The 27157-nt window shown below is 44.5% G+C and overlaps 4 protein-coding genes across 4 annotated transcripts; 2 read left to right on the top strand and 2 right to left on the bottom strand.

Annotated features, from left to right (window-relative positions):
- Positions 1–1152: 1152 nt before the first annotated feature.
- Positions 1153–5052, top strand: LOC137909581 (visual system homeobox 2-like). Its single transcript, XM_068754045.1, has 5 exons — positions 1153–1597; positions 1916–2006; positions 2559–2682; positions 3706–3886; positions 4727–5052. Exons 1-5 carry the CDS (start codon positions 1153–1155, stop codon positions 5050–5052), a joined length of 1167 nt encoding a protein of 388 aa, XP_068610146.1.
- A 935-nt stretch (positions 5053–5987) lies between these two features.
- Positions 5988–13670, top strand: LOC137909580 (acetyl-coenzyme A synthetase 2-like, mitochondrial). The gene is made up of 14 exons (XM_068754044.1): positions 5988–6303; positions 6451–6547; positions 6620–6819; positions 6915–7090; positions 7172–7324; positions 7587–7734; positions 8226–8363; positions 9186–9278; positions 11501–11613; positions 11968–12094; positions 12177–12304; positions 12736–12799; positions 12968–13089; positions 13171–13670. The coding sequence occupies exons 1-14, from the start codon at positions 5988–5990 to the stop codon at positions 13333–13335; spliced, it is 2040 nt and encodes a 679-aa protein (XP_068610145.1). The 3' UTR covers positions 13336–13670.
- A 55-nt stretch (positions 13671–13725) lies between these two features.
- On the bottom strand, positions 13726–20802 carry abcd4 (ATP-binding cassette, sub-family D (ALD), member 4). The gene is made up of 19 exons (XM_068754163.1): positions 20737–20802; positions 20474–20592; positions 20186–20313; positions 19531–19670; positions 19257–19373; positions 19043–19168; positions 18812–18862; positions 17697–17791; positions 17491–17612; positions 16890–16981; positions 16696–16785; positions 16339–16544; positions 16148–16239; positions 15950–15986; positions 15079–15128; positions 14933–14985; positions 14730–14806; positions 14098–14213; positions 13726–13979 (listed from the first exon to the last, which is right to left on the bottom strand). Exons 1-19 carry the CDS (start codon positions 20778–20780, stop codon positions 13884–13886), a joined length of 1851 nt encoding a protein of 616 aa, XP_068610264.1. The 5' UTR covers positions 20781–20802; the 3' UTR covers positions 13726–13883.
- Positions 20803–22312: 1510 nt separating this feature from the next.
- sgpp1a (sphingosine-1-phosphate phosphatase 1a) lies at positions 22313–26494 on the bottom strand. Its single transcript, XM_068753798.1, has 3 exons — positions 25886–26494; positions 24490–24579; positions 22313–24233 (listed from the first exon to the last, which is right to left on the bottom strand). Exons 1-3 carry the CDS (start codon positions 26492–26494, stop codon positions 23682–23684), a joined length of 1251 nt encoding a protein of 416 aa, XP_068609899.1. The 3' UTR covers positions 22313–23681.
- Positions 26495–27157: the final 663 nt, after the last annotated feature.

Raw genomic sequence — 27157 nt, 5'->3', positions numbered from 1 at the left:
ATTTTGCTTTATAGCCCGCTTGTGTTTGCTCCTCGCTTGTCTCCTATATTTAATTGCCACGCAGTTGTGCCCTAAATACCCTCAAGTGGGATATTGTTCTTCTTCAGCGTGTGATCCGTCAAAGAATAGAAAACGCTGATAATGACCAGTGAGAGCAGACTGGAGCCAAAACGCGCAAACCTAATTAGAATATGCAAATCAGTGTGGACGTTAGAGCTCCAGTCTGCGAGCAGATCAATCAGAGCTTCCCGTCTCGCGCTAATAAGAATTTATTGATGAGCTGATCTATAAATTGGCTTATATAAGTTTATTAGTGTTACTTTTAATTACATTTAATCACGAAGCATTTTTTTCTTTGCTCTTGATCCAACTTGACAAGCATCCGGGTACATTTATGAAATTATGATCCTTAAAAAAAAAAGATATGAAAAAAGAATAAACAGACTGAATTCAGCTACTGAGGTGTAATCAGATTACATGTCTGTCGCAATAGATGTAACGGGCAGAAATAATAAATACATGGAAGTAAACTTAATTTAACATTGATAGCAAATCTATAATATTAAAATAACTCTCATTGTAATTGAACAGACTGCATTAATTTTTTAACCTCCCGTTATCGGTCTAAACAGCAAAACAAGAATAAAAATTAAGATTGCAATGAAATAAACACAATTATTGTTTTTCTGGATTTTTTTCGTTCCTGATTTCGTTCAATGAAAAAGAAGAAACATTCTGTAAATGAATTTGATTTTCGGATTTATCGCGATCAGCCCCAGAGGTATGACTTTAGTACTTAGTCCGATTGCTGCATGCTGCTGATTTATTAGTTCGTTAATTGGATTCTAAATATTCAACCTCGCTCTATATGAAACTCTTAATGTTTACATTCTGACTTCAGCCGAAGTGATGCCTCTCCTTATTGCATCCTGCACAAATCAACACGTCCTCTTGGTAAACATGCACATTATCGTGCGTGACGCAAACTTCAGGGGGGACTCTTCCCTCGAGTGATCGGATTGGCTGCCGCCTGTTGCCTGCTGGATTAAAAAGCACAGCAGAGAGAGAAAGGAAGGACAGCAGCTCGTTGCACCTGCAGGGAGAGCGGCTTCTTTTGGGGGACCAGAAAACCAAAAGTGGACCCGCACCGCCATGACAGGGAAGGAGGGCGTTGTGCTTTCAGACACAGAAAATAAACAGCAAACAGCTTCACACCCCTGCAGCGTGAACCAGGACGGATCCGTCCAGCCGCCACCTGTCTGGAAGATGGCTCCGACCGCGCACCGGCGCACCGGCTTCGGGATTCAGGAGCTGCTCGGCCTCAACAAGGAGCCTCCGGCGGCGGCGGCGGCACCGAGGCGACCGCTGGAGGCTCTGCCGCACAGGGCGCACCTCCTGGCCACCAGGTCGATGCTTGGACACGGGGGTCTGGGGGTCGGTGTGAGTTTGCTGGGACCAGAAGGAATACACTCGTTTTACAGCCAGCCGGCCTTTTTGGAGATGCTGTCAGACGCGCAAAACGTGCACCTGCAGCCGCTGCATGGAGGAGCGCGCAAAGACGCACAGATGGACTCGCAGCACTCCGCCTGCAGCTCCGGTGAGTGTCTGACACTCTGGGCCCGCAGTGCGCGCTTCTGATGGAGGGATGGGGATAACATTTCAATGTATCACCTAAGTCGTGTTTATTCTGACGTTTCATGCAGAAATGAATTAGATCAATAACAAAACCAAAAACTGACTGGTTCAGTCAGGCTCGAAAAAAACAAGGTTATAAAATGTATTTTTGTTTGTTAACGGAGGGGAACTGAAGGCCCAATTGTTCAACACAAGAGAATCCTCACACGTGATCATTTTTGTATATTATTATTATTATTATTATTATCGACTTTTTTTTTTAACTGATGTATTTCCTCAGATTCCGATGACATGAGTCTGTCTTCCGGGGATCAAAAGTTCTCCAAATCCTCAAAGATTCAGAGCAAGAAAAGAAAAAAAAGACGACACAGGTAAAACAGAAACTACAGAAATGGAAAACCAGGTTACTAAAAGCAATGTTTAATTCATGTAAGAAGTGTATTTGATGCGCCTGATAAGAGGTTAAATACAGTATATCCAAATAAAAATAAAAATAGCCTTAAAAATCTGCTTGATTTCCGATGGGCTGCATTTAGAAATTAATTGTTGCGGCATTTTCTGCATGAAAATATCCTATTTGTTTTATTCTCGATGCCTTAACAAAAGAAAAAAATAATATATCCCCGTGGATTATTTATGTCACTTATTCCTCTCAATGTTATTTCTTAAAAAATGTTTTTAATAAAATAAAATGACTTGGCTTATTTCTCATTTTATGATATAGATTTTATTTCAAAATCAATCAGCGCATCATTAAATCATTCATTGTTTTTAATTAATATTGTTATGAATCTTTTGCTTGCGTCCATTTAAGTAGCAACATTTTAACACATGAGAAAATGGTAAAGCAGTTCCAAATAAATAAAATTTAATAATTCTATGCTGGTATTTATTCTCATTTGTTCTCTGGGATTTGTCTGCAGGACAATTTTCACTTCCTATCAGCTGGAGGAGCTGGAGAAAGCCTTTAACGAAGCTCACTATCCAGATGTTTACGCCAGAGAAATGCTGTCCATGAAGACGGAGCTACCAGAGGACAGAATACAGGTGTGGATGAAGGCTGCAGGAAGGATGGGTTTAGCTGCAGCATCCCAAAATTCAAATCGTGTTTAAAAAGAGGACTTGAAACAAAAAAATCATTGTAATTTAAAAAAACAACAAATTAACGTCAATATTTTACTCAAGATCTACTATAGATTGTAGATAGATAGATAGATAGATAGGCTCCCTGTGAGGCGGCTGCAGAAATGAAATGATAACTACAGAAATGAATTAGTGCCAGTCGGCGTCTCTTCTGCCTCTTCGTGGTTGCTATGAGCATTTTAATTTCCCGTGATATTTGACTTCCTGTCTCCACATCGATTGGGCCTGGAAATTAAGGTATTTTTCCAATCAGCCCCCCCCCCCCCCAATCTAAATCAATTTAGACCCCCGAGAGAGGAACAATAATGCAGAGGCACACACATCCATGCATAAACACACTCCTCACAAAAAACAACAACATATTATACAAAAACAAATAAACGATTGAAACTATATCTATAGTTGACCTTCAGCAGAAGAATAAGCAGCAATGAAGGGCAAGTCCTTTTCACTTCCTCTCATGCAGCCTTTCCCAAGCCTCCAGCAGATGTCCTTGTTCCACTGATATTCATCTCCCTGATCACAAAGTAAAATGTCACCGTTTCAAAACAGCATTAAACAACATGTGCGTGCTAATGAAGCTAAGATAGGAGATTAGAAAACAACAGATTAAAAATATCTAAATCAACCTTCCTTTGAATCATTTGTGCCTGATGTGTTTTTGTTTCAGAAACATTTAATCATGTCCTAAACATTTAGTTTGTACTCACTGTTTAAAAAAAAATACAGAAACATATATGAGCTGCACATATTGCTCATTTCTAAAGTTTCATCACTAAACACAAGAAGTCCTTTCTCTTCTCGAAGATTTCATCCCAATCCAGTTTAAATTCTACATATTCTTGGATAGAACGAGACAGAACTATATACTTGCGTTGTTCTGCAGACCTCAGGACCTAAATCCACGCTGCCTTCATTTATCTCCAGGTGTGGTTCCAGAACCGTAGGGCCAAGTGGAGGAAGAGGGAGAAATGTTGGGGGCGCAGCAGTGTGATGGCGGAATACGGCTTATATGGAGCGATGGTCCGTCACTCCATCCCGTTGCCCGAGTCCATTCTCAAATCAGCCAAGGAGGGGGTCACGGAATCGTACGCTCCCTGGCTGCTCGGTAAGTTATTACGTTTGTTACCTTCAAAAGTATGTTCAGAACTTATATGTATATATATATACACATATAAGCCTTTGAATATCACGACCGAGGCTTTTAGTTACTGCACTGAAAACCTGCTCTTATATTTTTTCCTCATCGTGTTTGAAAATGAGGGATTACGATGCATTGGAGCGACAGTAAGCAGCAGCTAACCCTGGATCATGCCGGGACCCAATAAAAGTGTCAGCATGTCAATAAAAGGTGGCGATCAATGCAGTGATAATCCTTCTCAATAAGGACAGATTAGAGCAAAGGTGTTCTCTGGTATTTAAATCAATTAGGCCCCTCTATTGAACGGAAGCTCTGATTTATCTGTCCATCCAGGTAGTCGTCCTCCACTTTCACTTTATCACTGACATCAAACACCTTAGTACAGGGGTGGGCAAACTTTTTGACTCGCGGGCCACAATAGGTTCTAAAAATTTGACAGAGGGGCCGGACCAAGAACAGATGGATGGAGTATTTGTGTGAACTAATATAAATGACACATGAAAGCTATTGCATTAAAGGATTTGGCCTTTGACAGGCAGCATTACAGGGAAAAGGTCGACTGAATGAGGTTAAATTATAATACAATTTTATTTAATGATATAATTTGGATAAGTTTTGCGGGCCGCATATGGCCCCGGGGCCTGGGTTTGCCCATGTCTGCCTTAGTACATGCAAAAAACGTCAAACCTGAGAGGACAAATATTGCTCTTTTCAAAATAAACCAATAAACACAAAGACAAGGGTACGAGACAGCTCTACTTTAAAGTCCCCCCCACACACACACTGAAATTGATCTTTTCTCTTAAGGAATGCACAAGAAGTCTGTCGAAACCCCGCACAGCTCTCCTGGAAAGCCCAGCAGCCGGACTCCGCCGCCAATAACGGAGAAACCTGCAGAGGACAAAATGGCGGAGGAAGAGAATGAGAAACCGGTGAAAGACGGAAACTCGGCCATCTCTAAAGAGGAACTGAGGGAGAACAGTATCGCTGCGCTGCGAGCGAAGGCGCAGGAGCACAGCGCCAAGATGTTTGGGACAGTTTCTGACAGAACAAACGGCCACACAGTGCAAAAAGACGGAGCTGAGGACAAAGCCATGGAGCAGGACACGGGAGACGTGGAGAAGAGCACCTGAAGAAGAGACTGATGGAGGAAAATACCACCCCGGGGTACAAACATGTCACAGAGGCAGAAAGCTATTTTCAGTATTGTTAAAACAAGGAGGTCAAATATTAGAACGACAGGTAAATGCATAGGAGAGACGTTTGTCCCTTCATGTCCCTTCGTGTCCCTGTCCCAAAGGAGGCTTTAGCACAGAAACAATTTATCACAGATGTTTTGATAAGTATCGGTATAAAATCTATCTATTTATATTCTATAAAAATACATTCAGTCAAAGGTTCTGCTACTTCATGCAACTGTGTGAATAAATATGGCTTTTGAAGCAAAAAAAAACAAAACGACCACGTGTCACTCACAAGGAGCTGAATGTGACCTCTGACCTCTCTGTGATACCTTCAGAAGAATCACGGAAAATTGCACACCTCTGTTTCAAGTCCTGTGAAAAGTGGAAACCTTCTAAAGACGCTGTCCAATAGTTGAGGCTGTACTATGAGGTGCGGTTAATCCTGTGTTTGTCTCTGTGTAAATGTAACTGTAGCCTATAATTAAAAGCTGCTTCTATTTAAAGTCGCCATTCAGCCACGCGTTTCTTTGAGTGTCTGAACTTCACTTGTGCGCACTTTTAAACAGTTAACACGACTTCGTTAAAGTGCATTTAAAATACTTTTATAATCATACAATATTAGAAAATGTCTTTACTTCAGACACACACGCTTCATTATTCCGAACCGCGTCTCTGCATTTTACTATTTATAAGATTAAATTCAAACGCCCACTTTTCCAATAAACCCTGCCGCCCTTGAACGCACCATCCATCCAGCCCTTCCTCCTTTTCGCTTGTTGAGCAGCTTCCAAAAACAAATTCCTCAACCCTTCTGGAATCGGAGGGTCCCGCGGAATACTCTTTAAACGTAGTGTCGTGCAGGATCTACTCCACGCGGCGGATCGATGCTCCTCCAGACGCGCGGATGCGCCCCGACGCGTCTCCTGTCTCCCTTCGCGCGGCTTTTCAGACCTTATCTCCTGCAAGTGTGGGGCCGAAGGAGTTGCAATGTGGCAGCCATCATGCCGGAGGCCGCCGGCTTCCAGGGGGTGTCGGACTTCTCCGAGCTGCAGGAGTTCTCCGTCTCCGACAGCGAGAGCTTCTGGGCCGCCGCGGCGCGTCACAGGCTGAGCTGGACGCGTCCCTTCCACGCGGTGCAGGACTGTGACCTGCGCCGCGGAAAGATCAAGTGGTTCGATGGAGGGAAGCTGAACGTGTCCGGTAAGATCAGCGCTGCCCCCCCCCCCCCGCTGTGATTACAGGATGTTTTTATTGCTGATTTATGAATGAAACGTCTAAAGGCATCATGGCGCAGAGCAGTCTGCATTTGAACGCCTCACCGGTTAACGTCTCTGTGGTCAAATCCAGTAAACTGCCTGGACCGGCACGTCCACGTCTGCCCCGAGAGGGTGGCCCTGATCTGGGAGAAAGATGAGCCGGGGTCAGAGGTCAAGGTCACCTACAGGTCAGCAGCAGGGTGAATGTGCAGGTTTGTGTGTGTGTCCCTTCATCCTTTGCGTGTGATGTTTCTCAACAGGCAGTTACTGGAGACGACCTGCAGACTGGGCAACCTGTTGAGGCGGCGCGGCGTGAGGAGGGGGGACGTCGTCACCATCTACATGCCTCCTTGCCCGATGGCCGTGGCGTCCATGTTGGCCTGCGCTCGCATCGGCGCGGCGCACAACGTGGTGTTCGCGGGCTTCAGCGCCGAGGCCCTCGCTGACCGGATCAGAGACGGTGAGGCGGCCCCCCCGACGCGTCCCGGTGCTGCTTGTTCTGGACGATGATGGAATTTAAATTAATCCGCGTTTAAACGGATCTCTCGTGTCCAGCCCAGTCCAGCACCGTCGTCACGGCGAACCAGGGCGTCCGGGGGGGAAAGGTCACCGAGCTGAAGAAGACGGTGGACGCCGCCGTCCGCAGCTGCCCGTCGGTGCAGCAGGTGCTGGTCGCTATGAGGACAGACAATCCCGTCGCCATGACGGCCAAAGACGTCGCCGTGGAGGAGGTGAGCCGTCGGACGGTCAGAGAGCGAGATTCAGGCCTGGGAGTGTGCTCTTAATTAATAATCACGTTTCCTGCTGTGCAGGAGATGCTGTCGGAGGACGTGGCGTGCGAGCCGGTTGCCATGGAGAGCGAGGACGTCTTGTTCCTGCTGTACACGTCGGGCAGCACCGGGCCGCCCAAGGGCCTGGTCCACACCCAGGCGGGGTACCTGCTGTACGCCGCCCTGACGCACCGGGTGAACGTCTAGCAGGGCCGTCGGCGTCTGCTTCATTTTCCGATTTTTAATCCTTGTGTTTGGGTTGGCACGGCTGGCGCAGTGGGCAGCGCTGTTACCGCACGGCGAGAAGGTTTGATTCCTATATGTGGCGTGCCCAAAACACGCAAACCTCAGCGAAGCGGGTCGCTCCAAAGTTGAGCCCATCGTAAAAAAACGTGTGTGTGTGTGCGTTCGTGCGCGTGCGTGCGTGCGTGTTTTAACTCTTCTCTCCCGTCCCCAGTACGTCTTCGGCTACCACGATGGGGACGTGTTCGGCTGCGTGGCCGACATCGGTTGGATCACGGGGCACAGCTACGCCGTCTACGGCCCCCTGGCTAACGGGGGAACCACCGTTCTGTTTGAGAGCACGCCGCTCTACCCTGACCCGGGTACGAACGCCGGTTTAACTCTTTCAGCGCCAGTCGTTTTCAGCTCCGCCACATGCCGAGTGACGCAGGTTTCGCTCGTCTCGCAAGCCCCCACGGGATATTCTTTACGATGACTCAGCAAACACCGGATGTATAAAATGAAAGATTCAAAGTCTCGTCTTTCATCAGGGGAAAAATCAAGTGAAAGTAAAAGCTCACTTTTGGTCATATATTTAGCAAAGACAGCTTTAATCCTTGTGATTTCTTCGCTGTCATAATAATATATCATTTTAAGAGCGCCGGCTCACGACCTCGAAGTCTTCCCATCTGCTTATGAATAAATGTTTACATTGAACTTTGACCCTCCACACTAAAATGAAAGATGCCAGCTTCCCACAACGCTGCAATCACGGTCGTCGGCAAACGCACCTCGTCACCGCCAAAGAGAACAGACCTGCGGTTCGTCCGATCCAGCCCGCGTTCGGTTCTGATCGTTTCTGTTGTGTCCGCAGGGAGGTACTGGGAGACGGTTCAGAGGCTCAAGATAAACCAGTTTTATGGGGCTCCCACGGCGATCCGCCTGCTGCTCAAGTACGGAGACCACTGGGTGCGGAAATATGACCGTTCCACGCTCAAAACTCTCGGCTCTGGTATGCTGGAAACAAACAAACGTGATGCTTAAGAATATTATATGTGCAGAACGAAACGTTCTCCTAGTTTGTCGTTTGCGTGCCCCGATATGCACGATACTCTACAAAGGCAGGTGTGAAGAAATGCCGTCAAGTAAGAGTGCGTTCAATAATATAAAACTTTATTTCTTACAAAATGCAAAGCGGAGCGGAGTAGAAATCCAAATCGGTTCAGGGTCGTGTATGGATTTTATTATATTTGCACATTAAGGCCAGAATCAGCCTGCTGATGTTAATTTTTTGGTGATTATATACTAACAAACAATTTTATTATTATTTATTAGATTTTTTTCTGCTAGTTAATCCCCCCGACTACGACACACTGCAGCCGTAAGTGAGCGGGCCACAGTTTAAACGCATTAACTGAACCAATCTGGGTGTGAAAGCGAGAATAGAATTTCAGAATGATCATCAACATTCAGACGAAATAACACATTTTAAAGTTTAATCTGCCATGCCTGATGGAGTCGTGTGTGTCATCGGATTTAGAAGAACAACAGTAGAAATGGACTTCAAAAATATTCAAAAATATTTCACTGGTATAAGACACTGTAAACAAAAATAAAACGAACCGTACGCACTACTTTTCTGTTTGCCCGTTGCACGTTACACGCTTGAAGCATGTTGAAAGTTACGTCTGGGCAGCATGCTCAGGCTTGCAGCGACACCTAAACAAGAACATACGTCGGCAAGATGTCTGTTCACAGAACCGTGTTCGTCATGCTTTGTTTAGCATATCAAGAAAAATGACATGATGGTTAAAGTGTCCTTGTCTGTGTGCAGTGGGCGAGCCCATCAACACGGAGGCGTGGGAGTGGTACCACAGAGTGGTCGGGGATGGGCGCTGCGCTGTGGTGGACACCTGGTGGCAAACTGGTAACTGATTGTCCCGGAAAATGCAATTTATTGGCTGCTGGGAAGCCAAAATGAAACGAAGCACTCGGAACCATCAGCGTTCTAAGCAGCTCTGTGGTGCGTTTTAGTACAGTAAAGTACATTACTAGACAAATTCAAATTTAGGCCTGATCAGAGCCCCCCAAAAAAAAAAGTTCAAATCCATCCACCGTCTGAAGTTTCAGGATTATCTGTCCAGCGATTGCCGAGAGAGCTTGTAGAATTGGTCAAATGTCTAAAATGTTTCCATTCAGAGGTTTCAGTATGGACCAACCACAAATAAACTGTCACCAAAGTTCTGGTTAGCGGACCCGCTTCACTGGATTTCAATGATTGATCGTAGAAATATGTAAATCTGCAGTTTCCTTTTCCCCAAAGTCTTCAGTTTGAAGTTGATCTTCATTCAGGTTTGCTCGGGGCCATTCCAAAAAGATCAGCCAAATAAATCATCACTGTGCGTGTGCACGTGTACTTACACAATGTTGTTGTTGGCTTCACACACACACACACGGTGACGTGGCTGCTAGAGCGTGTTTTTTTCCTCCTGAATTGAACCAGATGCTTCCTTCACAGATTACATATTCTAATATTCTAATTTGGGGCTCAGCAAAGGACACCAGAAGAATGCTCAAAAGCTCACCATCTTTCTCTCCCTCTTAATATTCTCTGAGAGAAATGGTTTGTAAAAGAGTGACTGGTTTCTGCCCTCTTCGGCAGCATTAATCCAATAAAATACAAGATTCAGCGGACTGGAATCCGGGAACTGGTTAAATTCTGACAAGTAATTTTAGTGGGTCCAACACGACACATTTGATCCTTCACCCACATGTAAGTGCTGATGTCACCTTCTATTCCTCCACTGAAGCATATCTGATCTACTAGCGGTTAAAATCCGCTGAGGAACACGGGACTTGAGTAAAGCTGCAGTAATTACCATACAAATCGAGAATGAATTGATCGTTTAGAGCAGCAAGAGCTTGAGAATGACAGAATTATGACCTAAATACCCTTATTCTGGGGAAAAAAAAAAAAAAAAGGATTATGCTGTGGGGTTATTTTTGCTGGACCGGTGTCACCAATTAGGACTAAGTGGCATTATTCATCCAGCGCCATTTGGTTGATCTGCAAACAAGTAGCCTGTTTATAGAGAGAAAATCGGATCGTTGATCCTCTGCTGGAGACCAGCCATGTTGGATCAAGCGATGTGAAAAAGGATGCAGGAGGACAGGAAGTGGAATCTTTGTAGCGTCTAACTGTAAAAAACAAAGATGTTTCTTTTAAGCAGCTACTTTAAACAGTAACTTTTGAGAAATTCTCAATAACTATGTTCTCTGGTCTCTTGTAAGAGTAAGAACATTGTTGATTTATCATGTTTCGAGATACTGAAGAGTGAAATACGAAGTGTTTTTAAGGGGCTTTGAGGCTGACGATCGTGGGATCGTCTGCCGTGTCCTACTTTCTACGCCTCTGGGCCCCCCATCTGCTCTGTCCATCTTTGATGCCACCAACACGACCAGCCGGATTACCAATCCCTGAGGTCCGGGCGGACCTAACCCGCATTTAATTTACTTAGCATGGCTGTAATTCCATAATCTGCATCTGTAGCAATGAGAGGGGATTACGTTAGATTTACAAACTGTTAGTTGGCTCTCTCGTTTTTTTTATTCTCCCACGTTAAACTCCCCCACGCGACCTTTCACTTATTTCAGCTCTATTTATTAAAAAAAGAAAATCTTGTTTGATGTTTGCTTCGACCTACTTTGTTTCTGTCTTGTTATGAAATGAGGAAGAGGATATAGAAATGACCTCAGGGTCTGATGCAGGTCTAAATTTAGTCATTTGAAGATGGTATTACCCCCGACCCCCCCCCCCCACCCCCACACACACAGCAGATTCATCATTATACGATGCATCCTCTATTCCTTGGGCGAGTGTACAGTGTAGATTTATTTTGATGCACAACATTGTACAGAAGCTTTAGGAGGCTGCAAAGTAAATATTTAAAAGATATTGAATTTAATTGCAAATGTCTGTTTTTTCACCTTAAAATTATTTGTTTAATAAAAAAAAAAGGTTAATTTATTAAAGACGGACAATAACACCGCTCTCTGATTGGACGAGCACACTGTTTGAGTTACTGACGGTAATTCTCTGTTCAAAAACACGATCTTTACGTTCGACCTTGTTTCTCTTCGCGGCTCTAGAGACAGGAGGGATCTGCATCAGCCCGAGGCCGTCGGATCCGGATGCAGAGATCGTCCCAGGAATGGCTATGAGACCTTTCTTTGGCATCGAGCCCGTCATCATGGACCCTGAGGTGTGTGTGTGTGTGTGTGATGTTGGATGGCTGGGAACAGCCCTTGGGGAGGGTCAGATTAGGATTATAAATTAGTGACCAGCTGTGTCACTTTTGATACCCTCGTTGCTCCCACCGCTCAGCCCCACTCTGAGCCTGCCAAACTTCATATTAGTAAAAATCTGTCACACGACTTTGTGGCTGCACAGATTGTGCGGACAGTTGGAGTTGTGTCTCTGAGCTGATGGCCCCCCCACGCATCACGAGCGAGCCTCGTGACACGGTTTCACTGTGGATGAACATTATGCAGGCTTCACATCTGTCCCCTTCACTCCACATGTGGTTTGTTTTCATCGTTTTTAAAATGCTCTCCAGGGTAAAGTGCTAACATCCAAAGAAACATCTGGAGCCCTGTGCATAGCTCAGCCTTGGCCCGGTATGGCTCGATCCATCCATAGGGACCACCAACGATTCGTAGAGACCTACTGTCAGCCCTATCCCGGTACGATTCCTCCACACTTAAAAGGAGATCCCTTCTTGTTTTAGCGGTTGCTCCGGGACTCCCGTTATCTTTGCACCAACAGGTTACTTCCATACTGGCGACGGCGCCCGGCGCTCCAAGGAGGGGTACTACAAGATCACCGGCCGCCTTGACGACGTCATTAATGTGAGCGGCCACAGGATTGGGACGGCAGAGATCGAGGACGTGGTGGTGAGATCAATGACGCTAAAGCCCGTCAGCCGTGCTCGGAAACGCCTCGAGGGAACACGCCGCCTCGAGCTCATTAGCAAGACATGAACGAGTAGACAGGAATTCTGATTACCTGTACTGACCGTGAATGTTGGTAAAAAAAAAAAAAAGGTAATCAGATATTATTCATACCCGGGGGGGATAAATAATATCTGATTACCTCTTTTTTTTTTCCTTTCCAATTAAGGCATATGAATTTCATGAGAATTATCAAGTATACATCTCCTTCAGATTTTTCTGTGCCCACAAATGACCTCAGAATGAGAAAAATAAAAATGTCTCAAGATAGCATTTATTTTAATTTGATATCGACTTTCATGCAAAGTGACTTTATAGGTTTAAAATATTTGCAAAGCGGTGACGGCTCTTCCCGATTGTGATTCCTGCACCAGAATCAATGCGGCGCAGTGGCCGAGTCTGCCATCGTAGGATACTCGCACGACATTAAGGGGGAAGGTGAGGAAGGAATCTGAAATGTAATCCCATTTCATTTCTATAGCGCCAGATTACAAGAGAAAGTTATCTCAAGGCACTTTATGAGCGAGACTAAAGAGCTGCTGTATAAATAATAATTAGAATATAATAAATGTTCTCGCATGATACTGAACACATCTGTGTTTTCAGGCGTGTATGCCTTCGTGGTGCTAAAAAAGGGCGTGGAGGTTGATGAGGCGGACCTGTCCCGACAGCTGAAGGACATGGTGTCCAAAAAGATAGCCAAGTATGCCTGTCCAGACTTCATCCAGGTACCGCTGCGTCTTTGCTGTCCCATTACAAACAGATATTCAGCCTGAACGTGTCGTGAGGCTCTCTGGTCATTCTCCCAGCTGGTCCAGGTACTGCCGAAGACGCGCTCTGGCAAGATAATGCGCCGCGTGCTGCGGAAGGTGGCAGAGCAAGAATTTAACGGCCTGGGAGACCTCAGCACGCTGGATGATCCTGCGGCCGTTCAAAAGATCATCCAAGGTCGCCGTGACAGCGGTGCAAAATGACAACAACCGCGAAGGTGTGTTTTCTGAATGAAGACTCATCCGAAGGAATCTCTAGTTCGATAAACCAGGCAGGTGAAATATTTTAATATTTTAAAGTGATTTTATTGTCTAAATGATTTTTTTAAAATCTATATAATTGTTAAATTCTGTATGTAAAATCCAAATACATTTTCTGTTTAGAAGCTTTATTACCAAATTACAACTAATATCCAAATGTATTGCGAATATAAAACAATTGTCTCGCATTAAAAGATGACTGGTTTCCCGCTTCCTCTCTGATTTGCTGTGTGACAAACGTTCAAACTTCCTACAAACCATCGTCTTGTTAGGAAAACCACTGCCCCCCCCCCCCCCCCCTGTTTCCTAACTACATAATTAACCGACAAGCCGGTGGAACATCTCTGAAGGAACTGGATCTTATTCCTTGTCAGAGTACCTGAGAGTTGGACACCGAGGAATTCAGGAGAATGTCTCGAGGTGTGTTTGGTTTTTCCCTCCCACACCGATTCTTCCTTCATGTCCAGGATTTTAAGACTTTACTGGTGATGTCACGCTCTTTCTTCCGTCACGCCCCCACTGCCTCCTCTTAAGTTCGTCAACTCCCACTGGCCTCCTCCACACAGTTTGAGCTGGACATCGTGGTACTGTGAGAAAACGGAGACGGATTAATCTCCTTTCATAGATGTGAACAGATGACAAAAAAAAAAGGACACGCCCAACTTCAGAATGAGATTCAGAGAATGCACATCCAGCTCTATTTACCTTCACCAGGCTGCTCCGGTGTCCCAGACTGACTAAAGTCATGCCGAGGTGTTTACAGGTTCGGTAGAGCTGCGCTTCAGCCTCCTCCGTCAAAGCGCTGGTGGCCTCATCCAGCACTGCAAAGATAAGACAACACGGGAGACATCAGAAAATGGCACATCTCCCCACACCACGCAAAGTCGTGGGAGGAACTCGGTTTACCAACACTTTCTGGACGATAGTTCTCACGAGAAAATATTGAGTGGTTTTTGATATTTCAATCCAAAAAGATCAAGAGTCTAAAATGTCTGACAATTACCTCATCTGAAACAGTTTAAGAGTTTCAAACTGTTGTGAAGAAGCACATTTTAAATGTGCGAGTGGTTTGTGAGAAAAGAAATTAAGGAGCAGATTTTAAAAAATCCTAAAAAAGGCAACTCTAGACGGCGCTATAAATGGTTACACATGAACAGATGGACATGCTGATCTCCAAATAATCTGCATTTATACATGGCTGGATTAAAAAAAAAAGAAGAAAAACACATTTGAAAATCTCCAGTTTATCTGGGTCACCTTTAGTCCAGAAGACGAGATGAAAACACGCAAATGTTTTCCACCTGAAATGCAAAAAGTCTTGATTCCTCACAACCCACCTGCGTAAATGGGCTGCAGGTAGAATAGTCGTGCAAAGCAGAGACGCTGCATTTCACCCGGAGACAGAACGTCATACCTGCAGAGGAAAAAGCCGAGTCCCTTGGTGCCACATTGGAGGAGACGCTACTGCATGTAAAACAAACCACTACAGGAATGGTTTCCCTTTGTCATTGCTGTCTGCAGTTAGTCGTATTAATCTTACCAGTTCCAGTCAACGCTTTCATCCAGCCCTCCGGTCCGCCTCAGGAGGCTGGACTACAGGAGTTCAGAGAACAAGGAGTTCAAGCCCCCTCGCTAAACATTACGATTAGAGATACTCTGCTAATACTGCAGGATGAAACTACTGACCACTCCAGCGAGTTCCAGGAACTGAATAATTCTGTCGTCATCCACTGATCCTGAAAGAAAAGGACGACGTTACAGTCGCCGACTCAGGTGTGCCGTTTGAACACACGATGAAACATCAAAAACAGAGTTGCAGCTGCACAAACCAGACTAAAAGCTACTTATTGAGGCTGCTCTACTACATCAGTATACGATGCATCCACTTTGGGCATGCATGCGCCAGCTTTTGACTCGGAAGCTTCCGCTGTGGGTGGATCCTGTTTATCGTGAGCTGATCACGGGGCTGTACGAACAGGTCGTGTGCTTCTCTTTGAAGGTTCATTACGTCTTTAGCTGCCGGTTCGTATGGACCGTTGCTAACGGGCACAGGCAACAGCGTGTGGCCGGGCCCAGCTGCTTCCAACTCAGTCTGAATCTGCAACCTGGAATAACCGCAATGACTCTCTGTCCTCGTCTGAACTCTGTGTCTGGTGCATATATTTAGCCTGACGACTCTCCACTCCACTCTCACTGTAATGAGATAGCTGGGTCATCTGTGCCGGGAAAGTAACAGATGGTCGGCCTTGAGAGAAAGACTAACTAAAGAGATGGTATGTGAATGAAAACATCCATAAATTGGTGAATTCTGATGGATTCTGGAAGGGCAGGCCGTAAGAAATGCACGTCCAATCACATACAGTACACGCTGGTGATGGATGCGTGTTCCTCATCTGTAGAAATACATCGTTTGAGTCATTTCTCTACTATTAGCTGCCAGCAAAATAAAATCGGGCTCCCAATTTAACATACGGTAGTTGCTTTTATTTTACAATCGTCTGCCGGTTTGCTTTAACAGAACAACGAACAATGATTAAATGAATGTTGGATCCGATACCTGAAGCGGGGTAAATATCCTTCAGTGGGTAGATGACCTGTGGAAGAAGGGAGTTTTCCTCAATCCTCATTCAATCTAAAACTCTTTCCACTACTGGTAAGGTTTCAGAACTTTGGTACACGACTGAGTATTAATTATCATTAAGCCACAGCCTCAGTTAAGAATCAAAATGTTGAAGATAACCAACGGAGAGGCGACCTGTTCACGCAGCGTGCCGTCAGTCAGGTAGGGTTTCTGCGGCAGGAAGAGGGTTCCTCTGGGCCCAAAACAAGTCGTCATCTCCACAAAGCCTGAGAAGACGGACGAGATCACGGAACTGACTTGGCGATTTGCTTTCAGGCAGCCTGCACGACAATCTTCTGTAAAATGAATCAAGCTCGACGCCTCACCGCTGTCCGCCTCCCAGAGCCGGTTGAGGACCCTCAGCAGAGACGTCTTCCCGGTGCCCGTGTTCCCCACCACTAGCACGTGTGTCCCCTGGCTGATTTTCAGGCTCAGGTCTTTGACCAGCAGCTCGTCCGAGTAAGGAGATTTGTACGACAGATGGTCCAAGATGAAGGCAGTGTCCACCGGGCCTGCATGGACGTTGAAGTCACTGCGCGGAGAAATGAAGAAGACATTGACGTGCTGCAGAAGCAGAAACATCTAACCTGCTAATTTTTCCGTCATCTAGTTGCAGCCATGTTTGCGTTCTCTCAGCACGCTGTTTAAATGTCTGAGGAGTTATTTATTTGCAGCAAACGAACCTGTCGAAGTCGTAGCTTTCTCCTGATGCTGGGTCATAGTCACACTGCATGCGTAGGACGCCATCCATCACCTCCCTGAGCTCCCCGATCCTGACCACACGCACACGTCGAAGGAACGCTCAGTGGCATGAAAAACGCCGCCGCCGCCACCACGAGCTCTCCGGCGGAGTGAATGTCAGCGTGCGGCGGGATACCTGTGGGTGTATCCAGCCACGTCTGACAGAGTGGTCGACAGGTCTATTAGCTGCGTGAAGCCATTTATCAGGTAGATGCAGACAAAGGCGTTCTGGACACGGACAGGGGGAAGCCGAGGTTAAGATAAATGGCAGCAAGACACACAGCCTGAAGACGAGACAGGAGGCGTTCCACATGACAATAACACTCATCTGCACGTTCACACGGGAATCCTCTGTCCAAGAACAAGGCGTTTGAACTCAGCATGCAACGGTGATGGCCGCTTTCATTATGAGAAAGCCTTTGATGCCACCTGCTGGTGGACTTCGCATAAGCCCTTCCTTCTGTTACGGAAATGCATGCCTTCCGAACACTTTCCTGATAAGCTGTGAGTAAACGTTAAATATGGGCGACTGATTTTCTCCGCCAAGGAGGTTACGTATTTGACGGCTTTACGTAAAAACTGCTAGATGGATCTTGCAGAAAAATAAATAAATAAATCTGAAGGACCGATAAAGTTGATTCAAACTGGGACACGCTATCATTTGCATGAAAATAAAAACACAAACCCAATAATTTTCATCACAAGAGATGCATTTTTAAAGCCTTGTTTTTGCGTACCTTACTGATCAGTGCGCTGAGCTCACCAGGGGTGAGGCCGTCATAGATACCAGAGAAGATAGGAATGGCGATTATGATGTAGCTGAGGAACCCTCCGACATAGTCAAAGGTGTTTACCCCGACTGAAAGAGAAGCCAGACGTTAACCCTAAAGCATAAATAACAGAGTAAAAGGTCATTGATTGGAGGTGTAGAAGATATCATTACTATAAAGCCAGAGTTCTTTGTTTATTAGACTCGTCTGAGTTTGTAACAAACTCTGCAGTCTTCGGTTGGTCCTCATGTGCTCCACTTTACCAGCTCTAAAACATAAACACAACAGGAAGCTTATTTCTCACCCTTTCGCTCCGTGATTTGTATCATTTGTTGTTTCTGAATGAGTCAGACGCCAGATAATGATTTTCATACAGGAAAGAACAAGTTATAAAGTACCTGGCAGGAGTGTCAAACTCTGGCCCGCGGGCCAAATTTGTAATTATATTTGGCCCGCGAAGCAATATAAAATTAATATTAGAGCTGGCCCGCGGGTACAGAACCCGCGGGCCAGCTCCTATAATGCCATTTATTTTATTTGACGTTATTTATTTACACTGTTGTTATATATATATATTGTGGCAACTTTACCTATTTATTGTGCATTTTAATGTGCAAAAAACAAATTTTTGCAGCTTGCACGGGTGGGGTGGGGGCCCCAGGGATTTCTTGCTTGGAGTCCCAAGAGACCCTAGCAACGCCACTGTATATATTAACACATTTTATATAATATAACACATGGAATTACGGCAATAAACAAATCTGAATTTTCTTTGTTTTTTTTCGTGGTAAATTCATATTTGAGCAGTCATGTGATGTGGGACATGCCAGGGGGCAAACATAAAAATTAAAACATTTTAAAATGTATCTCTCCAGAGTTATATATAGGTTTTAGCATGAGTAATAAGAGTCTACTGTAACTACTGTACAGTCTACTGTAACAATGGCCAAAGAAATTTTAAAATTCTGAAAATATTCTTTTTAGTTGGTTCACCCCATAAAGAAAAACATACAATTTCTATTTAAAATGCCATTTTTTAATTGGAAATTCGATTTTGGATGTCTTCATGATTAAATTACAAAAGCGTTGCTTGTTCCATACTCAATGTTAAAGCAAAACTTGTTTGGGTCCATATTAGAGGTTCATTTATTCAACGTTGGCCCGTGGCTTTGATTAATTTTAAATTCTGGCCCACTGTGTATTTGAGTTTGACACCCCTGATCTCGACAATAACGTTTCTGTCTCTGCACGTGTGACGCGTGCAAAGACTCTGAACCAGGTACCTCACCTGTAAAAAGCTGCAGACTCTGCATTCACACGGATTTGCATGTGCTTGAATCTGGATACACAAATAGAAATCTATGAAACAAAGTCACTTTTTAAGCAACACAATTAAGATTTGACAAAACTATTATGCAACACAGATTTTTAACTTGTGCTAGTTTGACTCAATTATAATTGCTGGACGGATCTTTGCATTTGTGGCTTGAACAACATGTTTTTTGCAAATTAAATTTACCTGAAATCGCCCTCCAATTTCTCTTGCTCAAACAGAGTCGACACAATCGGCCCCATGAGGACTTTATTGGCGAAAGTTCCAACGACAAAATAGCCGAAGACAGTAACGGGACCGATCCAACCCGTGCTGAAACAACACAGACAGCGAGTGTCACTGATGAAAGGAGACGGATGCATTAGATTGCGTCACATCGCCTGGTGCTCTGCAGACCCACCTGTAGAAGCAGTGGTAGGTGTAGTAAGTCAGGGTGAACGGTGACACTATCAGGCGACTCGCCATGGTGCTCATCTGCTTGCACAACCTCTCTGCGTCCTGACTTATTCTCTGGTCTCTGCAAGTCAGAAACGCAAAACAAGCCTCTCATATTCCAACAGCAACACAAGCCTTTTCATAGAACCCCCCCTCAGGTACATTGTATGATCGCTACGTATTCGTATACTCAGAGAAGGTGATGCAATGCTAACACACGAGCAGCGGACGAAGCTTACGGGTTGTCTATGTCCTCTCGGAGGACATTGATTGTGTAGTAGACCCGTCCCTGGAAGTAGGCGGTATGAAGGCTCTCCGTTAGCGTCTTCCTCCAGCTCACATACATCCGGTTGCAAATGTACTGGTCAAAACTTTTCAACTGGGAGAGGCAGAAAAAAATCAGAGAGAACAAAAACGACTCAGGGATGACAATCAAATCAATAAATGGATGTTTCCTCTTCATTATTATTAGATGTCTCAAGAATGTTTAAAGTCCAAAACCTTACGATGATAATGAAGGCCGCTCAAGCCGTAAAAAGAATGCGATCTTGCACTGACCTGTCGTTTTACAATGACAATCTAACATTCAACACGATGGCACACAATAAAATAAAGGGCCCAAAGTGCTCGTGACATTTGTACAGATTTAAATGTCTCCAGATTGACATTATGCATTTGTCCCCAATTATGTCTTACCTTTAAGCACATAGATAATCAGCCTGAACAGTAGTCAGACTGTTTCATTGCACATTCCTAAATATGCTCAAACTACCTGAATTGATTTATTCTCAGCATGTACAAACAAAGTGTAGACACGAATAGACAAATTCCTTTGACCCCCCCCCCCCCCTCTTTGTCAGCACATGGGTTATCTCCTACAGCTCCATGACTCACTGTGGAGTTGACCAAGATGAGCACCATTGCTTTCCCCACGAGACCCTTGAAGCCGGAGTAATCTTTGTCTGCCAGCACGTTGTAGAAGTGGCTGGGGAGGACGCCCACCTGATAAATAATCAGCTGCTCTGATGACAGAAGAAGAGACCAGTTTGACACTTTGCTGGAAGAAAGGTCAAAGCGAGACATTACGCAAGGCAGGAAATGGACACAGGCGTGATTAGTGGTGCCCCAAACGCCACCGTCCACCGCGCAGAGTGTCGTGTGACGATGAACTCCAGCAGTCACCTGTCAGCGTGACAACGAGCAGCGTCCCAAACATCCGGGCGCTCTGACTGCTCCATGATGGGAACAGAACCCGCTGGATGCTGCAGAACCTCTGCACGAACTCCCAGTCTAGTTTCAGCCTAAAGCAAAGGGATCAAACAGAATCACAGCAAGACGCATGCTCTGAAGCGACAGTGTTCATTAGAGCCGCATCAAACACTTAATAAATACTGAATGGAAATACTCGTGTCCATCTTTTTCTCTTCCCGTCACGCCGGTCTTACTTTTTCTTCCCTCCGTCACGTGACTTCTTCCCCAGACGAGGCATCTGCGGAGCGGAGGTCGAACAGGAACAAAGGAAACGCACTAAACGCTGCGCGGGACGATCATAAACCCGAAATATTGATCGTTTCACGGAGACATTGAGTTTAAAGTCAGATTCAGATGTCAGATTGCAGCACAGCGCGTCCCACCCACTGTCTCATCCCAGCACGAATGGGGGGGGGGGGGAGGTTGCAATGAATGTTTTGGTGAATCAAAACACAACTCCGGACGTCCGGTTTAAAGTGCTTCCGTTCCTTTTCAAAATAAAAGGCTAAATTCTGCGCCTTCCGATGCGATACAAATAATGTTATTTCCTTTCTTGACGACAATGAAGTCTTACAAACATTGAATTTTTTTTTTTAAATAAATAGCTTAAATAAAGGAAGACGTGCTTGAATTTTATGGAAAGACTATACCAAAGATGTTCCTGTCACAGGAAAATTAATTCTTACCACCATTCTTACTGATATTTACAGCTGATATTCCTTTAATTGATCAATAGTCAAAGCTTATTAATTATTTCGTAATGTGTGCTATATATAAATGTCCCTAAATTATTATTATTTTTTATTACATTATTATAAGTCCAATAGATTTGAAATCTTAGTTGTATAATACGGGTGGGATTTAATAAGTTATCTTCTTCCCACTCCTTTTCAAGCACTACATAATGAATTATTTGCCATTTCTTGTTTACATGGCATTTGGTGTTTTGTTATGGACATATTTATTGTTTTCTTTTGCCAAAATATGTTTTGTGCACGAAAAGGTATTATTTATTTTATTTTTATTCTGCTTGAAACAAACAATAAACTAAACTAAACTAAACTAAAGCGTAAGGATGACCCTGGCATTGATTTCAAGGAATTCTGTAAATGTAATGCATTCAAGCATAAAAATGTCATTACTCAAAGATCTAATTATAAGGTCAGCCTAGAGAAGACCCATGATCAACGGAAACAAGACCGCAAGGGCTTTTTGAAATGCTCCTCTTAGGCAGGATGTTTGACTTTATTTGTACTGTAATACATGCTACCGTACTTGTGCTCTAACATTCTATCTAATAAATATATTCATCATCTTCATCATCATTAGACAGGGTGTAGGCATGGATAACCAGATAAAGGCCTCATCTAACTTGTTCAAAGGTTCACTACGTCCTCTTACGGCACACTAACAATAAGTTATCATAGATGGATGGAATAAGGAATGTGAAAACTCTGATCAAACATTTAAAATGTGGCGACTGACTTCCTTCTTCCGATATTTCTTTGCAGGAATGATACTTTAATTCTGATGATAATGCATTTAATATATATATATATATATATATACTGTATATATATATATATATATTCATATTTTTCAGATGGATATGGTCCTTGCATACAGTAATAATAGAAATATGGAGAATGTACATACATACTTATAAGTTATGATACCAGTATAAATCATCAGGTCTCAAATATATACTTGTAGTAAAATATTACTGGAACATTACTACAGCAAATAAAAAGACAAAACATTTTATTGCTTTGATATTGAAAGGAATGCAGAAACACAATTCTTAGAAATTAGAAGGTATGCGTAATTGTTTTTTATTTTCTATTGCAACAATTCTCCTCAAACGTGTTATGATAAAATTAAACCTTCAAATTAATCAGTTATGCAATTTGTACACTTTTAAATTTTGACGAATACTTTACTGGAAAAAGTTGCAAACATTTTAGAAACAGAAACACTTATGTACAAAAAGATAAGGATAGATATAACGATACAGCAGACCTGAATACTGTAAAGTACAAGCCTTCAAGGTCTAAATAGAAGTCATTTGATTCTGTGAGCTTAAATACCATTTTATTGCTTCAGAGTAATTCTATTTAATAAATAAAAGGTGAAGCAATTTTACACATTATCTATCAATAGTTTGGTTTTTATGCAATTATCTAATAACAATTTACTATCACAAAGAGCAAAAAATAATCAACTTAAGGTTCCAAGAAGCTTCTTCAGTTCTGAACTGAAGAAGCTTCTTTCATTGCTCTTCCTGATTTCCCTCGACCTGGATGCCTGATAATCTACACAGACAACATTTCATTATGCATCATGATTGCATGGTGGAAATGCACAATGGATTTCCCATTAATGACTGCAAGATTTTTTTACAGTGCATCTTTTGTATTTAAAAAGGTTCCAGTTAAAAAATTATATTTGTCGACCATGAACAAATCATAAGAAAAGAAACTAACAATCTTTAGACTGTCTTCCTAATACTGCCCAATGTTTTACAAGAAAGAAATGCATTTTTATAAACTACTGGTACCAAAAAGAATACGCAATTCATTCACTTCCACTTGCTGTGGGCGAGAGGCAGGGTACACCCCGGATGAGTCACCACACACCAGCGCATCACGGGGCCACACAGAGACAAACAACCATTCATGAACACATTCATACACTACGGACAATTTAGAGTCATCAATTCACCTAAATTGCTGGAGGAAACCGGTGAAAACCCACGCGGACACGGGGAGGACATACAAACACGGTCAGAGGCAACCTCTCTGTGTCCGCGCCGCCCAAAAAGAATACTTAAAAAAGTAAATAAAACAAGGGCCAATAATTATTCCCTAAAACAGCTACCGTAGTAAAAATTGTAAATACCGTATTTGCTTGGGACAGTGAGACCAAACCGAATGACAAAGCTCACATTCATGATAAAGGAGGTGCTGCCCATTCATGTCTTATAGCCTTTGGGTGGTTTATCTATGAGAATAGAGGAGATAGAAGTTGCTGAATATTTCCATATTTATTCTTGAAATCAGTTTCTGCCATCAGAAACAGACTCGTTTCGGGACAGGCAGCATACGTCAGCAGGGAATGACACTTTGCAAAAAAAAAGCACTCAGGCAAAGCCCAAGATCCTAAAGAGCAGAGGCACCCCGCAGACATAATTAAAACCGACAACACTGTAGACGATGTACCGGTACGGCAACTCGACTTTCATGTGCTGCCTGGCCTGTCTCACATTATCCGAAGGTAGCCCAAACAGGCGGCACAAGAAAGGAATAGTCGCCGCTTTCATAACCATTCTTGTGACGAGGAGGACCGCAACGCCGATGAGGAAGCGCAGCAGGGAGACAGCCAGCAAGCTAGTGCTGATCAGGGGTAAAGTAAGAGGAAGCGAGGACAGGGGCGGATCCTTCAGCAGCCCCAGCTGATAGTTCACATGGGTGCCCAAAGCGGCGCCTATTCCGGTACCGAGCGCTTGAGCCGTATCGCCGCGAGAGGTGCTCCAGGAATCCAGAGAGAAAGCCACGAGTCCCATGCTAACGTGCGACACGACAATCACAACAGGAGCGCAATCGGCCGTCATGTAGAAGGAGTCGATCTTGTCCAAGATTTGCTGGAAGAAGGCTAGAATGAGGAGGCTGTAGAGGAAGCCCGTGATTACCTCCTGCAACACAAGAGCAGCAATTGTTGTAAACCGGGAGTACACACTATTGACAGTTTGGTTTTACACACGTATTACAAGGCTAAGGTCGAGAAAAGATTCACTGATCTGAGTTCAGTCGGACCTCGGTCTCTTTTTTCAACGACCTCCACCAGAGAGAGAACTCCATGTTTCCATGCAGATAAGTTTTTTCTTTGGCCAGGTCGAGGTAGACGAGTGAATGATGTTTTTGCGCAGCATCTTTTATATTCGTACTTACCAGAACAGAATGCATCCCCATGTAGACTCGGCTCACACAGACCAGGACGCTCCAGCTCAGAGCAACGCAAAAGCCGAGGACGAAGGGGTACTAGGAGAGAGAGGGACCGATCGCAGCTATGAGTCATGAGCTGGACTTCAAGGGCAAGGCAAATTAAATTAATCACTTCTTGTCAATATTAAATATTATTCCTGTTGCGTTTGTATCGCGTTATCGGCTGGGACACTCCGCTGGCATGCCATTTGAAATGTAAAGTTTAAACACATATTTGTACAATGTGAGAGAATGTCAATCTTAAAAGTAAAGATTATTGTACATTTTGGCACAAGGCCATAAAAGGCATTGCATTATGGGTAATAGGGCAGGTGACACCTTCTTGCCTTTATCATTTCAGATAAAGATCTCCAGAGTGCTTAAAAGAAATGAGGACACTTTAAGGTAATAAAACAAGAAAGAAACGGAGCATATGTGTACTACTACTACTACTACTGTACTTTCTTCTTGTCCCCTGAGGGGTCAACACAGCAACCCAACCTTCTCCACTTCACCCTGTCCTTTGCATCGTCCTCCCCAACACCAGCCACTCTCATGTCCTCCCTCACTACGTCCATGTATCTTCTCCTGGGTCGTCCTCTAGCTCTGTTCCCTGGCAGTTCCGTCCTCAGCATCCTTCTACCGATATAGTCCCTGTCTCTCCTCTGGACATGTCCAAACCATCAAAGTCTGGTCTCTCTGACCTTGTCTCCAAAACGTCTAACCTTCACTGTCCCTCTTATTGCCTCATTTCTAATCCTGTCCAACCTGGTCACGCCCAAGGAGAACCTCAGCATCTTCATCTCCTCCACTTCTAGCTCCGCCTCCTGTCTTTTCCTCAGAGACACTGTCTCTAAGCCGTCCATCATGGCTGTCCTCGCCACTGTCTTGTAGACCTTTCCCTTCATCCTCGCTGACTCTCTCCTGTCACAGAGCACACCTGATACTTTCCTCCACCCGTTCCAGCCTGCCTTCACACGATTCTTCACCTCCTTTCCACATTCTCTCCATCACTCTGCACTGTTGACCCGAGGTACGGTACCTGAAGTCCTCTCCCTTCTTTACGTCTGTTCCCTGTAACTTCTCTGGTCCCTCCTGGACCTTCTCATTTACACACATGTACTCCGTTTTACTCCTGCTCACCTTCACTCCTCTCTTTTCTAGACCTCCACTTCTCTAGATTCTGCTCTATACCTGCTCCCTGCAGTCTATTCTTACCACAACGGAACAATCCTGTAGCTTTTCTGGCGCTTGATTTGTTAGCCTAAAAACAATTTAAATCAAAGCCCCTGAAACGCTCAATCTACAATCCACGTGTTTCTGCAGTAAATTATTTGGATGCGTGTTCGTCATTAAAACTCACCTGCCATCTTCCGTAGGTCAGCATGAGGAGGCAGAACGGAATGGCTGCGCCCGTCATGGCGTGCGTGGACGGCATGCTGTACTCGGAGTTGTAGAAAACCTCCACCTTCACCACGGGAGGGGACGCTGGTCGGGACCAGCGGACCACGTCCTTAGTGGACTGTCCCACAGACAGGTTCCAGGCCCAGACAACCATGAGTCTCCGGCTGACCAGGGCGTCGATGTTCCAGAAGAGGAAGGGAAAGAAGATGATGAAGAACATCTCATTCCCCAGCTCGGTCCCAAACGTGAACAGGTAAAACAGAAACTTGTTATGGACCAGGAACTCTTGACCCACATCTCCAGTCAGGGAATTCTTCCGGAGGGGTCTCGCTTTGGCGGGGGCTGCTGACGCACTGTCCGGCCCGGAGTCATCCTGCGTCCCGTTGGAGCATTGGAGCCCCCCCCTCAGGCCGGGACAGCCCGGCTCCGAGTCTTCGCCGCCCACCTTGGTCGGCTTAGCAGGAAATGTCCCCTTAACGCCGCAGAGCTTTTGAAATCTCGCCACATGACATGGGTCTTGGAGATAACGACACATGTGCACGAAGGTCTTCGCAAAGTTGTTCGCCATGACGTCAAATACCAGCGAGGTTAAAAGAAGAGCAGAACTGTTCCGTCATAAAACGCTCATGTTCGTTCAGAGCTTACAGAGACGCGGGACTCGAACCAAGTGTTCCACTAAAAGCACAGAATAACTATGCTCGACATTTAGCTAGTAGCGGCATGGGAAAAAAAACAGACCTTGTACTGCAAAGTGGAGACATGAACGACAGTATCCAAAGTCCGTCAGAGATAACCGTTACTTCGCAGTATATCCCGGTTTTGATGTTATGCAGCCGCACAACAACTGCGTCAGGCCAGAGGCGGCTTCCGGTCCGGAAAGACCCATATCCGGTCTCAGCGTCAAAACGGTGACGTCAAACTTCCCGAATCTGACGTTCAGGAGAAATACAGCATAAATTATATTATAGTGATTATTTCGCAAATAATCGAACCAATAATTATGACGATAGTGGAATATCCTTCGATCAAAGTGAATTGCCATTAAAATGACAAATAAATAAACAGGAAGTTACGTTTATTTACGCAAATTACTCTCGCGATATCTCGAGGTCTCGTTCTGTATCTGATGTACACGCTCGACATATCTGGGCGAGACAAATTAATTTAGTAATGGAACTGTTGAGGGTGTGGAAAAAAAGGTATACAGTACATATATACATTTCCTTATATT

The sequence above is a fragment of the Brachionichthys hirsutus genome, chromosome 20, assembly GCF_040956055.1.
Source record: "Brachionichthys hirsutus isolate HB-005 chromosome 20, CSIRO-AGI_Bhir_v1, whole genome shotgun sequence".
Classification (NCBI taxonomy): domain Eukaryota; kingdom Metazoa; phylum Chordata; class Actinopteri; order Lophiiformes; family Brachionichthyidae; genus Brachionichthys; species Brachionichthys hirsutus.
This window is presented reverse-complemented; position numbering and strand designations above follow the sequence as displayed.